We start from the raw sequence: 17,206 nt of genomic DNA on the forward strand, positions 1-17,206 counted from the left end.
TATCTGCAGCTCTGTCTCCCCAAAAAACCTCTCACCTTTCTGTGCTACCGCCTCAGCACACAGAGTGCACCAACACCATCCCTTCTGGCAGGTCTTTATTGCTCTGAGATTGCTTTAAAGGGATAATTATGAATCTTTTAACAAACACCACCTTCTGTTCTTTCCTGCTCTTTCACAACACTTTAGAACTCCACCCCACCACAACTAAAATGCAGTGTTCACATATAGAAGGAATATTTATGTCTTAAATTTATGCTCAAGATCTTTGTGCTTATCTGCCTGCAGTGAGGTACAAAGAGCAAACAGAGGGCCCTAAACATATACCATATAAACAAATCTTTTGGACCTATGATGCAGTTTGTATTTATTACTTTTACTGAAATCACAGAGTCAAGTGTTTTAAGATTACAACTGGTAAATTATACATATGTAATAGTTTACAAAACAAACTATTGGCCTTCTGTGTGTCATTGTACAGTGTAGACCTTGCACAGTTCAGTTCAAATGAATTTATATTTTGTGTAACATATTTTTATGTTGTAAACTGGCTGACACAGTGGTGCTCTAAAAATATTAACTCACTCTGATTAGACACAGACTAGCATGAAAAATAAGTTTTGTGACACATCTTGGTTTCTGAAAGGGTACTGGTATTTCAGCCGGGTGACAAAGTGACTTCCCACAATATGCTGACACCAACAGTGCACAGAGGCACGTGAAATAAACTTAAGCAAACCCAAACTCTGTGCTTTCCCCTTAGTCCTGCCTGCAATACCTTGTTCATTTTCTCTTATCTGATGCTAAGCAGATGACCTGGCAATAGAAGTTAAATTTATTGCTCTACAGAATTATACCCTGTCTCCAACTTACTTAATACGGCATATTTCCTGTATCTGATGGGATTTTAACAATGCCTGTATGCCTGTCACTATATTTCATAAGATAACCTATTTGCAGATTTCACAGTTCACATGATAAATTGTGTAAACCAGCTACTATAAATAAAGAAAAGACTATGCTGTCACAGTGGTGTAAGTCTGAAGCACCTCCAGCAAAGCCAAATGATGCCATGAAGTAACTCTAAATTTATGTAGGTATTACTAAACCCAGTGTAACTTTTTTCCCCCTGGGAGTGGGAGTTATGCAGACCCAAGTACTCACATACACAAGCACACACATAAAATATGCACCTGCACTTAGCCACGGGTGTCTGAACATGGTCTATGCCTGGCTGGTGTTTGTGGAGAGGATTTTACTGTCCTTACACTGGCTCTGAGCCTCCACAGACAACTTCCAGGGCAAAAGATACTGTGAGTTTTGCCTGTGGCTCACAGAGTGCAGAGCAGTGGGATGATGTTGGGATGTTTGGTGTGGTGTGGGGAGGAGGTCTTACACCACTCACCTATGTTTAGGGCTTTTCAAACTTTATCACTGAAAACTGGTGCTTGTGGTTAAACCTTCTAGGCCCCAAAGCCCCTTTTGGGGTGCCAGCTGAGGACCCAATAATCTCTCTTACATTAAGAGACATTGCTGGTGCATGTAATAAACCAGAAGTATCTGCATTTGCAATGTTGTTTGAAACAAGAATTGAACTAGCTTTACTATACAAGTTAATAAAAGGGCACCCATAGGAAAAAACCCTTGAAAATGTTGAACATGGCAAGTATGAATGCAGTGAGGCACTCTGGCAGCTCTAAAAAAATCATATAAATCATATCACTTCATGAAAAAAATCCTCCAAACCACATAACTTTTTTTCCCCTGAAAATTTCAGCCTATGCTCAGAGAATCCAATTTTGCTTCTTGTTATAGGCTCCACTTCCTCAGTGACAACAGCATGACATGAGAAACATTCACCTGAACTTACTGCTGAAAGCCCACAATTAATGATAAACCCTGTTCAAAGCCTGCCTTTAAGATCAAAGCCCTGGCATTTTGGATTGGGCCTTGAGAGATGAAACGTCACCCATTGGCCATCCCTAATTCGTCTAAAGCCTTGTGGCTGACTCTGGCTTTGGGCAGTGCCTGGGTGGCAGAAGAGAGGCTGAGCTGGAATTTAACTCAGGTGAACACTGACTGGAAGCAAGGTGACTTCCAGCAGTGTGGAACTGTTGATGTGCAGGCTGTGGTACTGCCCTTGCAGAGCCATTTGTGTTAGTCAATGAACTGACTGCAGAAAAGCTGGAGGTTTGTCCACATCACATTTCTCCCCTCACATTGCACCCAATTCTAGTTCCCTAGAGGTCTGCCCTAGAGGAACTGGGAGAAAAACAGGTATTATTCTCATGGAAACATACTTTGCTGGTTTTGTTGGTTTTTTTTTTAATCTAACTGCCTGATGTGGTACAAAGAGCTGAAATACAATTAAGTAAAACACTGCAAAGCCTTCCAAGCTGGGCTTTTGACTTTTTATAGCCATATATACATATTTATATATGTATATAAACTGTGATAACATAGAAAAAACAGCTTTTTTAATGGTTCAGTCCTCATAAACCAAATCATATGTTCATCAAGCTATTTTATAGAGACACCCAGGAGCTTCCTCTTTTTTGTTGTCATTTAAACATCAGAAGCTGCATGAGAGAAGAGTGCTGGCAACTCAAGAGGAGCTTTACTTCCATGGAGAGACAACTCCCAGTTACTGAAATTCTGCTACAATTTAAGCAAGGGGTAGGATCAGCTTTGGGGGTCAATCACCAAGGCCTCCAACATGAACTGGTGCCTTTGAGACACCAATCTGTTTTCTGAATTCTTCAGGAGCCACCACAGGGCTTTTTTGGTCCGCAGACCTTTGGGACTTGCTTGTTGAGAACTTTTGAAGTGTACCAAGGAGCTTGGAGGTGTCATCAAATTAAAAAGCTACAACTTTCTTGAAGGAAAAGGTGGCAGCAGAAAAAGAATATACATCTACACATGTGTGCATACACATATACTCCTGTTCCATGCAGAAAGTCTTCTAAATAAAATCATACAAAAAATGACCAGTGCCATATATTATGTAAACTCACAAGATGTACTTTCAACACAAACCCGAAGCATAAATTAAAAGAGAGCCAGAAAGAGAGCCAGAGATGATAGCAAAACATTTTAAATATAGAATTTGCACAATTGGTATTTTGTTAAATAAGAATAAATAAATTCATTACATCCGTTCACATACCAGTTGTAAAAACAATAAATTATTTTATTTTTTCAGTGCTGTGTTGCTTTTTTTTTTTTTAACAGTTGTTATTAATCCACAAGATTATTCCCTCTTCCCCTTGTGATAAAACTGTTTCCACAGGAGGGCAGCTAAACTTAATTTCTTGTACACAGTCAAACCCAAGATGCCAGGCTTTTTCCTAATGAGAATATCCTACTTGGAAAGCAGATGCTGTAAGCCCCACTGATGCTCTGGGGTCCAAATTCACCCTTGGGCACTGCAAGTGTGTCCCAAAGTCAAAATGAATTTAACACTGAGATGGTTCCTGGCTATGCCAAGAGCAGAATTCCAGGTTTCCATCCCCTTGGGGCATTTCATGAATCCAGCTGTGCAACACTGGGCAGAAATGTAAACAATGATGTCACAGTGTGAGTGACACGGAATTCAGCTGAGAACAGACCTTGCACCAATTCTTCATCCATCAGGTACATGGGACAGCCTTGCCACAGGCAAGGTTTGGAACTGGACTCTGATTTAGGAACTCCTGAAACAGCAAGTGTTGGCTTACCCTTTATCTTACATTTTTCGGGTCCTGCCTTGGTCTGTCCCCTTTGACCCCTCACATCTTTGCTTGTGTGAATTTTCTTCATTGCTACACTGTTGAAAATCACTGCAGTGGTTTGTTCTGGTATTAATTTCTAAGTAAACTCTTTCATTTTTAAAAGATACTCCTGACCTAAGGAAGCTCTGAATTTATACCCGCATATGGCATGCCTAGATAGCATCCAAAAGCTTTACTCAGCCTGCTGAATATATAATAAATTATTACCATGATGCAAACACAAATACTTGCACATTCGGTCTCTATCATGACAGAACACAAACACCACTTAATGCAGCTGCTGTATGCTGAGACAAATGTTGTCAATGCTGACACACATTCAATCTCCTGATCTTTTTCCTCTCATGATGGTTTCTATTTGTTATGGACTTTTTGGAGAGGTTCTAGGACGTGTGTAATACATATATAAGCATCAAAATTAGATTACTTGGAAGGAAAAATAAGGCATTTCAAAGTGATCTTATTTTAACAGGCAGAAGAGGCATAAATGTTTATTTTTTAGCACTCTGCAAATCATCTGAGCCTTGATCTCAGTTCTTAGATTGGGATCAAGAATAAATGGGGCATATTCCTCAAGATCCACAGATTTGCACAGGATCTACTCCTGAACAGAAGGCCACACCATTTTTGAAAGCTGATTAATAACATTTGTTGGCAATCCATTTAACAGAGGAGGAGGCCCTGCCTTTGGTACTGTTTATTTAAAACAGGGTGAAAAACCAGATCCTTCTCCAGATTTCACAGTTGTAGATGTAGCAACTCTATGCTGTTTTGAAATCATCACATGATTTTTGAGAGTTCACACAAACACGCCACAGTTGCAAAAACATGTTTGTGTCAGCCTGGAGTCAGACCTGCCCTTCTTGCTCCACACTTCAGCAAGTTTTCCCTGCTGATTTCATGCCTGGGATTTTCAGAAGAGCCTGAGGTGTTTCAGTGCTCAAGTACCACTGACTTAAAGCTGAGGCTTGTCTGAAAATCCTCCTGCAGTCTCCTGCTCTCGTGTGGATGAACAAAGGAGTAAACGATGGAGTCTACTTTCATCAGTGGTTTTTTTACCATTTATTTTGGTACCTCTTATCTTATGGTCTAATTCAAAGCCTGCTGATATTAAAGAGAGCAATTTTACCAGGGCTGCTCTCAGGCCTCCACCTGCACAAGGTGAAATGCCCAGCCTCAGTCACAGAACTTCCACAAGACAACAGGATTCAGGAATTGCTGCCAAGGAAAACTCTTACCAGCTACTGCCTGTGCTGTGGAAACAGTCTTATTGATATTGGACAAGTCCTCCACATCCTGATGTGGTTTGACTTCCTAGTGACCCCTTTTCCTCCCAAATGTGGTAGATATACAAAACATGAATGTCTTCTATAGCTTTTAAAAAAACCCAAAACACACACAAAACAAAACAACAAAAAAACCCAACCAAAAAAACAAATAGATATAAACTTTTGCTGGTAAGATGAATACCAGAGTTAGACATGATGGACAAAACAGTGATAAAATATTAACTGCTTGCTGTGTTTTTTTGACCTTGAGAGCCTCTTGAAAAGATGTAGGTACATTACACATTGTTAAATTCAAGGCAGAAGCCATAGAGAAAATACCAGAGAAAGCAGCTGAACACAGCCTCAGAATATCTGAGTGAGAAGACACTTGATTACCTCACCTGTAAGTTTTGGTTCTCTAACTAGTTTTCTACAAAGCACAGTATGCTTTTGTTTCATGGAGAGGAGCAGCTTGAGCAGCTCTTGCGCAGTGAGAACAAGAAGCCCAGGCTGTGACACAGCTGGAACCAGGCAGGTTTACAAGCACAGTGTACACAAACTCCTCCTGCAGCCAGCTCCTCCTTGGGTGCATGCCTGACATATACATGAGTAGGAGCTGTTGATGCTCCTGCTGTTGGAGGAATGGGGGGTTCCCTGCTCTGCAAGCTGCTGCAAGGCTCCTCCTGAGAATTTTGGGGTGGAAACACAAGATTTGTCAGACATTAATGATATACTGTCAGGAAATTCCTACCACGAAAACGTATTTCCTTTTGTCAAAACCAAAAGGTATCACTTTTTAAAACCAGCAGCAAGCTCTTCATTTTCCAGTAAAACATCTGTGGCCCTTTCTGAAGGATGGACCAAGTCCACAAGGGCTGCAGATATACTTTGGTCAATCATTTTGCTTATGTAGTTTGTCTTTTGATTTCTTTAATAGAAGGAAGTGATATTAAGTGATATACCAACTGAAAGATATTTACAAAACAGTATAAAATAAGCTACTGTGGGATCATGGGGACATGTGACGTTTCCTAAGGACATACTGTAGTAGAGGTAGGTGAAAAAGGGGAGATGATTCTGTAACCTTCAAATATCCCAGGATCCTCCATTCACTATTTCTCTTCTTTTGCATTATTTTATTTTATGTTTTTGCAGACACAGAGGGCTTATAACAACTTTAACCTTACTTTCTTTGATGTATTTAGACCACCCTACTATTATTTAAAGCAGTGCACATCTTCATTTGGTCCAAACAGGCAGATTCTGCCTATAATTAGAGACTGAACACAAGTACTTTGAAGCCTTTGCTTCTGTCTGTGTGGGCAAGACCTGACACCAGCATGCCAACAGCGGCTTACTCAAACCCCTTTGAAAGCAGCTCACCACCACAGGTTAGCACTTTTTCAGCAAGCACTGTTTGAACGCTGAGGGTCTCTGGGAGAGCAGACATCCCTTAGCCAGTTTCCCGTGCCCATCCTTGCACTGCACAGTCCTGGTGTGCCAGCCCGTGTCGCACGTTCGAGAGCAGGAGAGCCACGGCCCCGTCACCCAGCGGGGCTGCGCGGCCTGCGCCGTCACTTTGCTGCCGCTGCTGCCGCTGCTGGGGACAGAGTTTGCCAGCTGGCCCTGTTTCTTTGGCACGAAGAAGCTGTAGCGCACGTCCACGGGCTGCGTGGGGTCAGTGGCCAGGATCTGCACGATCAGGATCTCCTTGGTGGCTGAGTGGCCCATGGCGTGCAGGAAGTCGTCCTTGTGGCTCCAGCCGCTGTAATTCATGACGGTGCCGTTGATGTCGATGATGGTTTCCGAGGTGGAGATCATGTACTTGCCGTTGACCAGGTACTCCCCGTTCTTCTTCTTCAGGGCCAGGTAGGCCGTGAACCTGCTCTGGTCCTTGCTCTTGAACTGCCGCACCTTGATGTGGGTCGCCCCTTCTGGGATCTTCACCACGTCAGTGTAGCCCTTGCTGAAGGAAGGAAAAGAAGGAAGAGTCTCACTGCAATGCCTCACAAAGTCACTGCCATGACACAGAATCACAGAACCAAACAGGCTGGAACAAATCTTTCAGTCCAACCTATGGACAACAACATCTCGCTTCATTTCAGCTCAGTCCACCTGGATTTTCACTAAGATTAATTTAACCAGGTTCCACTCTTGGCCTGCTGTGTTGTTCTTCATGTTCCCCAAGAAGTTTCTACTGCACTTCTTGCAGATTGCTTAATCTTTAGCTTTAGGGACAGTTTGACGTGGGTCAGATACCAGAGGAATGAAAAATAACAGATAGCTTATAGATTTCAGCAAAGGGTGGGAGAGATGAAATACGATGCACGCGCTGCCTGCCAAGGAAAAGATAATGAGATATGCATTGGTTACAGCTGTTTCTTGCTGTCTTTGCTATAATGATGATTAAGGAAAGCACAAGCAGAGGAACAGCTGGGTAGAGGTACCTTGGGAACATTTAAAAATAGTTTTGATCGCCGAGAAAAAATTTGTTTACTTTGAAATTTATAAAGCCAAAGATTAATTGTTAAGTGTCTAATATGAGGGGCATCCAAAGACTTCATTTGTGCCACCACGGAATTCTCTATTAGTTATGAACGATCTCAACTGGGATTTAGAAAAAGAGATTAAACTCTTTTACCAAAAGTGACAAGCATTCAAAACCTGCAAGTGTGCTGGAATTTATCACTATCTCAAGTATGTTATTTTAACTTTACTGATATATAGAAAACAATTTAAAGGCTTTACATAGCTGTAAAGCTACCAGCTGGACATTGGAGATGTGTTTTCATTCCTAAATCAGTGACAAAGCCATCCTGAAAGTATCTCCTATCTGAAAGGTTTCATGAGAAAATACATGAAAAATACATAAAAGTGTTGGCATCTCCTTTGGGGTTGTTTAAAAAACAGACTGCTAATTTTGAGAATTTTTGGCTGCACAAGTAGAGACTGCACATATCACAAATGAAACATTTGTGCTGATCCCCTGCTATTTCCAGCAGTTATGGGACAATGACTTAAGACTCCATTGATTTAGCACCTCCATAAAGCTGGAGCAATATGGTGTGAATCCCAGGCTGGGGACTCTGCTCTACAGCACTGCACAAATATTTTTACATGAGAGTTGCCAGAATAACTCAGTTAAAACATGTCATTGAAGTTACAAAATCATTTGTTCAAAACCAACAAGCAGTCCTGGAGAATTCAAGTTGTCTGCATGAAGAGCTGTAATGCTCCATGTGCATAGAGAAGCATGTGCAGATTAATTCCCCTCTTTCCTAACTTCTGATACTTTGGCTTTACAGATTTTTAAACAAAAATCTTGAGAAGCAAATTTCCCAGAAGATTCTGGTTTGCCTGCTTTAAAAGAAAAAAGAAGCACAAACAAATGTTGTCATGGCAATTGTCTAGTTTTGTCTTGTAAATTTAAATTTCCCTGTACATTTCGTGTACAGATTGTTAAAGTTGATAGTGGACAGCAACAAGGGAACTGCCATTTTTCAGTGGAGGAAAGATGATTTTCCTACCAGCACTGCCCTTTCAAACAAAACTGTAAAAACAGTTTACAGACAATTAAGGCTTCGCTATTTTAATCGGGGGTTTATTTTAATGTCAATTACTTGCAGAGAAGAATTGCCCCTAACAACTTTTCCAGTAAAAATAAATCAGCAGTCCCAAATCCAATCAAAATCGTATTAGAACATAAATTTACCCTCTAGCCAGTCTCATGACACTTAAAGGCATGATTTGAGGAGTAAGATGGTAACTTCACTGGGATAATTATAATAAATCTCTCCATTTCCAAGTGTATCTGTGGTACAAATCTGGCCTCCCTGAAATTCATGGAGCCCCTCTAACACTTTTCCTGGATCTTGATTATTGCCAAATGATATGAAATACATCTCCCACTGTCAACTTCACTTAGACATTCCCAGACAGTCCAGTATTTACAAATTGGAAAAGATTTGGTTTATATAATTACTAATTTGGTTGGAAAGCCATTCTTTTTGGCAGAGCTGTTTTGGCATCGTTAGGTGAGCAATCATTGGTTTTTAAGAAGAAGATTAGTTATGTTTAATTTTAGAATAAATTCACTCTCCAAGCCATTTTTGACTGCTATTAATCAGTCTGTTGAAATGTATAGAAATAAAAGATAATTTCAGGAGTCAGATTTCAACTTCTGGTAGCTTTCAACATGCTATGTAAGAATTTGGAAGTTATAAAATCAAGTTCATATATAGAGGATGCTTAACACAGTTACTGATTCTGAGTAAAAATTGTCAACTAAAAGTTTCTATGTGTAGAGCTGTCCTTTGAGATCTTGGTATCTGTATAAATGATGATTAAAAATCCCAGTTTTTCTATGAATCATAAGAATTGAAGAGGGGAAAAAAATTAGTTGACAGAAAGGACTTACTTGAGATTGGTCTATCAGTACTGCCTCCAGTGTGGTGAGGGAAAACCATGGCAGGAGTTCCTTTTATTTTACTTGTATTAAGTTTTATTATAGTTAGAAGGTGATGTCTCATAAAAAATGGCTCATGCATAACTGCTGTAAGTATTTTGACTTTAAAAAAATCCATCCATGATTGATATTATGCCAGTGGACATGAAGGGTTATAGTCATGAACAAGCCTATGATACTTCTGATATCTCATCTATTTATCTGAAGTCCACACATAGTCAGCAGTGGGAAAAGGGAATTTTTGGGTATAATCTCTCTCAGCTATTAAGGAAGGTGTTTACAGCTGTCTGCTTCTCTGCACTTCTAATACAAGGAATGTGTGTCACAAAATCAGATGGGATGTCCTCAGTGCCACTCAAAAGAGATGAGATGAAAAAGCACTTTCAGGGTGTAACTTGCTAATGCAGCAACAAGTGGGAAATGAAAAATTTCAGAGAGATGCAGATAATTCTGATCCCAACAACTTTCTGATTCACCACTCTCTTCCTCTGTCCTCTCGGAACCACAATCCACCTGACAAAGCAAGATTTGCAAGTGGCATGACTTTCTATTCCTGCTTCACTGGCACTTTGTGTCAGAAGTGAGCTGGTTGCAGTGTTTTGCCAGTTGATGCTTTGCCAATTTCAGGATAATGCCAGGAGCCAGCTGTGCACATCTGGAAACTGCAATAAGCTACAGCCAGTGTGGTTTTTCCCCCATGTGAAAGCAAATTGCATTTAGAGACAGAAAGCAAGCAGCACGTGGCACAGCAACTACTTGCACAACAAGATGCACTTGCTGTTGAGTTCAGTACCTCTTTTTGGTGAAGGTTCCCATAACTTTTGTGCAGCTGGAGTTGTCTCCTCCACACACCCCACACTTGTCATACTGGAGCTTGGATCCAATGATGCCATCACAGCCCGTTCGGATGCACTTCCCTCGCACACAGACTGAGTTGCTGTAGGGTCGACACTCCGTGCCATCAGTGACCTGGACAAGCAAATAAAACTTGCTTCAGACTGCCACAGAGATTTGTGGGTTTGGATCCACCTGGCAAAACCCAGTTCCTTATTTAAGTCACCAACTCAGAGCAGGCTGCCTCCTCTGACAGACCACATTGAGCTTTTCTAATATTGATGGTAAAAAAGCAGGTAAAATTGAGCAAAAGGACAAAAGCAAGGACAGCTAACTTTCAGTTTGGATTGCATCTGATAGAACAAACTGACCACAAGTCATATCTGTACCACTAACTATCCTATGCTAATTGGTTCTTTAGGAGTTACTCTGGACTCTTCAAACACAGTTCAGAGTTAGACCTACTCTTTTCTCCTAATACTCCTTCTCCTCCAGAAGACCCCATAATGACAGAAAACTCCAGGCAGAAAGCCCTTTATCCACTACTGAAAACAAGCTAGTGCAGAGAGGCCCATAATTTTCATGCATTCACATACTGAGATATGGAAAAACTTATCTCATTTTCTGGCCCTAAGGTACAACCACTGGATCAAACCATTAAATCTGCTCACACAGTTAAATATTTTCATCATATGATTAACATCTTTTCCCTGGTTGTAGGGAAAGATTTCTACAATATGGGACACTTCTAGGCTGGAGAATGAAACCCTGACTGGAGCTGCCATACCTTCTGAGAAAATACCACATAATAACCAGTTCCTTTGGCTCGGCAGGTGAGCTTGCAGACGTCTCCAGGCAGTACTCCAGCATACTTGGGGACCCATTCCACAAAAGTCTTGACCCCCTTTGCATCAGACTGATAGCCATTCCTTGCTTCACACTGCTCTTGTCGGAAGGATTTAGCTGTGGAATTATTCACATCATTAGTGGCTATTTCAGACCATGCTGCAAATATCATTATGTCCATCTATTATTCCAATTTCTTTCCAACATCATTTTTAAGTTATGTCACACCACTTCTTTACTTAGAACTGGCCTTCCAATCCCTCTACTGTTTTAGATTGGAAATCTCCCAATGGCATAACAAGCATTAAAGGCCTAAAGTTTGCATGATGTTTCATTTTAGAGGACTGACTTTTTTAGCTTTCTCTATGGCATCCAGGGCGAGGTGTGGGTGAAGAATTAGGATACTGTACTAATGCTGAATGTCTTGCCTTGATACATACAATCTGGGGAGGCTACAGTGAACCCTTGCTGTGTGGTTTCATGGCAGATAATCAGTGTTTAGTGTCTGTGAAGGGAGGGAGGGCTGGAGCAGGAGGGCACTCACCATTAGCGGGGCAGGGGGTGACGTTGCAGGAGCGGTAAATGGCCCGCTTGCCTGTGCAGTATCTCCCGTTGTTCCTGGGAGCTGGGTTGTTGCAGTGGCGATAGGCAAACTGAACTCCCCCACCACAGGTACGAGAGCACTGTCCCCAGGGTCCCCAGGATCCCCAGTTGCCATGGCTTGAAGCCTGAAAAACACATGGAACAGCAGGAAGTGAGTTCATCATCCAAGCATGAATGGAGCTGTTGCCTCAAAGTCACTGCTAATGCTTTCCACAACTGAAAGCAATTCTTTCAGTTGGCCATTCAGGGTTAACAGGTCTTAGGAAACTTCTTTCTCCCAGCAAAGGTAATTTCTATCTTTTATTTGCAGGCTGATGACATCTCATTTGCACTGTGGGTGCAAAGCCAACGCTGGGCCTTGCTCCACACAGCCGCCTTCAGCCTCTTCACAGAACACGTCCATGGTTTCATGGGCTGCTCTCTTATTTTTTGCTATTCCTACCTCTCCTATTTTTTGCTATTTTTACCAAAAAGGCCCCTTAAACTGGCTCCAAGGGGTTCAACTCCCAGAATATACCCATACTGCTAATCTGAGATTAATTAAATCCAACTATTGTGATGTGTAGGTATTGCTTGGAATTACTGGCAAGAGATGGAGTTGTCAACTCTGCAACATTGGCTATAGAATTGCAATATCATGTAGAAGCATAGAAATCCATAAAAAAGGGTACAGAAATCCATTTAAAAAGTGTTATAAATGGTGTATCTTGATTTGAATGGCTCCTGTAGTTTGCAAATATTTTCGCAAAGCTCTACAAGTCCACATCTTTTCTGTGGGTGTAACAGAAAGGGCTACTGTCTACCCAGAGAATTTAGAAGCATCTGAACTGTGCAGCTGACAGCTCTCATGGGGCTGGGGATTCTTCAGATGTATAAAGTAGAGAGGGGTTCTCTGTCACTGGAAGCACAAACTTTTCTGATCCACAAGTTATATTCTGCATTAATTTCATCTGCCCTTTTCTTCATTAGAATTAGGGCCTTGGGGCCTTTCAGATAAGGGCTGTAATTTAAATGTGGAGATGAGATTTATTTTGCTTTCTGTGCCAGGTCAGAAAGCCATGTCCTGATAAGTGTCATTTACTGAATGGGAAAATCACTACCTCCAGTTTTCCAGGAACGAAGGCTTTCCTTAAGGAAGAAAGTACACTTTCTGAACCTCAGCAGCATTTTTCCTACATACCTCACCAACAACACCCCAATTATGAGCTGAAAAACAAGGCACCTTTCAATCTTACTTGGAGGGACCACCTTTTCCAATTCCCCTTGGGGTAACTTACCGAGTAGTATTTCTTCTTGGTTTTGTCCACGCACTTCCCTTGGAGGCAGATCCTTCCTTTGCCACAGGGGGTTCCCTCGACGGCGGGCAGCTTCTTGGTGAGGCAGACCATCTGTCCCTGGCGCACCACGGCGCACCAGAGGCGCGAGCACACGTCCATGCCGGGGCACACCGTGTACTCGGCGCCGAACGCCAGCTTGCACTGCCGGATGGCGTCGTACGTCTGCCCCGGCAGCTCCTCGGGGCCCACAATGTGCTTCCTGGGCTGGTCCAGCAGGCAGTTCCCTACAAGAGCAAGACAAGCTGTTGTTCACTCAGTTATTTACTTTTATCGGGCAACAGTGAGCCTCCTTCAAGGGATGGTGATGTGAAAGTTCTGAGGTGGTACCACATTTTCACAAGGTCAAACTGCTGCCGCTGTGTTCTGACCCTGCTGCTGAGCTGCCTATTGCCAGCCTGAGGTGTAAATGAGTTTTACCCAGATGTCACTGTCATATTTTCTGAAAGATCCTCTTTGCCCCAGGATTCTTCTCCTTGGGAAGCTTAGAAGCCTCAGAGAGAAATGAAAACAATAATTATCTGATTGCTTCTCCTGTGTTTGCTGCTTTGGAACGTGGTCTGGAGATTGTTTACCAACTGGTCATTGTTTGATTGGTTTCCTGTGAATTGTTTTTACTTAATGGCCAATCACCGTTCAGCTGTGTGACTCTGAGGAGTCAGTCATGAATTATCATTCTTGTTAAGCCTCCTGATGTATACTTTCTCTATTATTTAGTATAGTTTTAGTATAGCATAATATAATATAATATAATATAATATAATATAATATAATATAATATAATATAATATAATATAATATAATATAATATAATATAATATCGTAAAGTAAAGTAAAGTAAATAAATTAGCCTTCTAAGAACATGAAGTCAGATTCATCAATTCCTCCTTCATCCTGGGGACCCAGCAAATACCACAACCCAGGTCCTTTTGGCTTTTCAATCCTTTACGCAAGACTCGGAACACATTCCGTGCTATTTATCGGTTTGTGATTTAAGGAGAGAGCTAGACTCATGGAAGCAGGACTCAAAGCAAGCACACTTGTAATTTGAGTTTTAAATCGGGATGTCAGAAATAGTAAAGCTTCTAAAGGGATGCCAGAAAAATCAAAAAGCACAGACTTGTAGCCAATGAGGCCAAAAAACCCAAACAAAACAGATAGAAAAATCAAAATTTCTACCAGGCTAAAGGAAAAATATAAGCTGGGTATCAAAACTAATGTTGCCACTAAAGCTGGACTGCACTTTTCTTCTAAGGAGTGATACTTGGCTGCTCAGGGAACTAGTTTGAAATAGTTTATGCATTTTATACAAAACCCCATAAAAATCAGGAAGAAAAAACTGCATGAATGTAGAGATTTGTATTTATCTTTTAAGGTCTGCTGTGGTCAAGATTTGTCTGGCACACTCTAAAAATCAGAATTCACATTGATGTTGTAGGTATCTTCTGATAGCTGAGGTTTTTTTACTATTGAAAACCTCACTTGTTGACATGCAGAACTATTTATTCAGTGTAACCTCTTTTACACTTCATGAAAGGGATATGTGGTCTGGGCAAGCTTCACTTATCCTCAGCCAAAATAACTCACCACAATTTACCTCACTTTGGAACCCACACCAGTGTTCTTCACTTGCATCATGGCTGAAAAAAGCCTATCTATAAAACCCTCACTATTTACACAAAATGGAGTAGGATTTCAAGCTATGGCAGGGAGTTTAAGCAAACCAAATACCCCATTTCTCAACAGCTTGAGTTTTCCTTCCAAAACACACACTTACTGCAACTGTTCTGCTCTTCTAAAGACTAATGCCAATTAGCCAAATTAGCCAAAAATTCTTTCTGAGTGATGACTTGCAACCAAAAACTGTCTTGTTAAACTTGTTCCATTTGCTGACCCTGATTTATCCTAGCCTTCTATTTAATCTGGATTATGTTGAAATTTTAATGCAGACAACGTGTGCCAATGCTAGCTGTCATGACATAAAGATAATTAAAAATACCCTGGGTTGTTGTAGTGTAAAATATTAGAGATGTGATGAGGAGTAAGGAAGCACCTATATTTTTTCCTGGAGTTTCTGGACATAATTTGCAAAAGTTCTGGCAAAAATACACTTTGCAAAAGTAAACAGCAGTGGAAATCCTCTTTCATATACCTTGTGAGGAGGGAGGAAGCCACTGAAATGTGAGGGCAGTGATGGGAAGGCTGTAGCATGTCAATATTCAGTATTATACACTGCTTTTGTACCTATGCCTAAGTTTATCAAACTCCCAAGCAGAGCTGTTTTTCAGTATTTTAAAATACCATATTAACACTTCATTTCAACTGGAAATATAAATTTAGAGAAAAAGGAAAGAAAAGTCTCATCCTTGCACATACTCATCTGTCAATCATTTCAGTTTCACAAGCTCACACAGCACATTTTTTCCTCTCCAGAACCCAGGGGAATGAGATCCAAACTTCTTAACTGAGGGAAATTGTGCAATCTCTACAAAGCCAGGTGCTCCAGCTGATCTCATACGATAAATTCAAAACTGAAGATAGAGAAGGTTCCTAAGGATTTCCCACAGGAAAAAAAAAAAATCTTTATATGGGTAGACTGTAGCAGTGTCTGTGTTTGGACAGCAGGCAGCGAATTGCAGGTGTTTTTACCACCAGCTGGTCCAACCTCCTGCTTGTCATGGCCCCCGGTGGGAGGGCAGAGAGGGCTTCAATTCTGCATTACATTTTAACATCTAAAGCATATACATACTGCTATTCCCTTTTTTTTTTTTTTTTTTTTTTTTTTTGTCATGGGCACCAAAGAACATCTTTGTGCTCTGGAATAGAGCAACAAATGATGACAGTGCTAATTAAGCCATCTCATTATCTCTCTCAATGCCATGTGTAATATATCTTGGGAAGAAAAAAAAAAAAAGAAGGCGGAACAAGATCTGTGCAGGAAGAAGATAAGCAGGATATAAATTAATTAAAATACAAACAGTCCTTGTTCCAGGTTGCACAGAGCACTGAGACTGAACACACCAAGTCCCAAGCAACCATCCCACAGCCTGGTGGTTGGCATGGCAATTAGTATCTTTGGAAAGGCTTTGCTAAAAGCAGATGGATAAAAATGTCACTCTCCTCTGGACACGAACAGAGCCTTTTCTTCCTAAATGTCAAACTGTTGTCTGGGGTCATCTCATGAGTGTAAAAAAAATGGTGATACCATGACAGAGCTGTTTATTGTTCTCAGAGCAGGCCCCAGGAGACAGGGAATCAGCACCTTGATCCTCCCCAGCCCCCTGGCTGACCTTGGACGAGACATTTCTGCTGGGATTTACTCAGCTGACTTCATGTAATGCTGGTGTCTGCAGTGCACTCAGCTGTCAGGTGTTTCACTGCTGAGCAAAATCAGTTCATGGTGTCATTCATCACCATTCATGCCCCAAGTGCTGCTGAGGCCAGTGATTGTCAAATCAAGTTGTCATATAATTTGAGGTCAAATTATTGACTTCCACTTCAACTTAATGGAAGTTTGTATTCTGTTAGGACAGATCCTCGATTAAAAAAAAAAAAAAACAACTGGCAAATTATAAATTTCTACAGCAAAGGTCTTAGAAAAGGTCTCTGAATGGCTGATCCATCAAGAAAAGACTCCTTAAAAATGCATTTGAAATCACACCAATAGCATCAGCAATACAATTAATTCCCAGAGGACTATAGACCTACATGATGAGAGGTTCAAATTTGCTATGGATAGTTTCATCTTATAAATAAGTCTTGAAGACCACACACCTATGTGATAACTACTCATGAACTGAGGAGAAAACAGTTCCTTACACTCTCTGAGAGGTCATTCATGGATGGTGGGAGAGTTACCTCAGTAACTCAAAAGGGAAAGTTCTCCTCATTTGTGGAAATTAGTTTGGTAATATTAAATCAATGCCAAAGCAATATGGACCATAAAACAAGATAGTACAGATTAATGGATCTAATAAAATTGAGAGAAAAAATTAAGTCATTCAGAGAAAAATATTGCAGAGATCACTGAAATCAGCCAACAAAATATTTAAAAGCAAAGCTTTACATTCAGCAGACACACCATACATT

The 17,206-nt window shown here is 41.0% G+C and overlaps 1 protein-coding gene across 1 annotated transcript in view; it reads right to left on the minus strand.

The window, feature by feature from the left end:
- Positions 1 to 3,154: 3,154 nt before the first annotated feature.
- The window catches only part of ADAMTS5 (ADAM metallopeptidase with thrombospondin type 1 motif 5), a 37,084-nt gene continuing 23,032 nt past the window's right edge, over positions 3,155 to 17,206 (minus strand). Inside the window, exons 4-8 of the mRNA XM_038143167.1 lie at positions 13,061 to 13,344; positions 11,725 to 11,908; positions 11,122 to 11,297; positions 10,294 to 10,469; positions 3,155 to 7,001 (exon numbers count right to left, since the gene is read on the minus strand). Of these exons, the coding sequence (XP_037999095.1) occupies positions 6,428 to 7,001; positions 10,294 to 10,469; positions 11,122 to 11,297; positions 11,725 to 11,908; positions 13,061 to 13,344 (1,394 nt within the window). The 3' untranslated portion in view covers positions 3,155 to 6,427. The remainder of the gene's footprint in view (positions 7,002 to 10,293; positions 10,470 to 11,121; positions 11,298 to 11,724; positions 11,909 to 13,060; positions 13,345 to 17,206) is intronic.

The sequence above is a fragment of the Motacilla alba genome, chromosome 1 (genome assembly GCF_015832195.1).
Source record: "Motacilla alba alba isolate MOTALB_02 chromosome 1, Motacilla_alba_V1.0_pri, whole genome shotgun sequence".
In the NCBI taxonomy this organism is placed as follows: domain Eukaryota; kingdom Metazoa; phylum Chordata; class Aves; order Passeriformes; family Motacillidae; genus Motacilla; species Motacilla alba.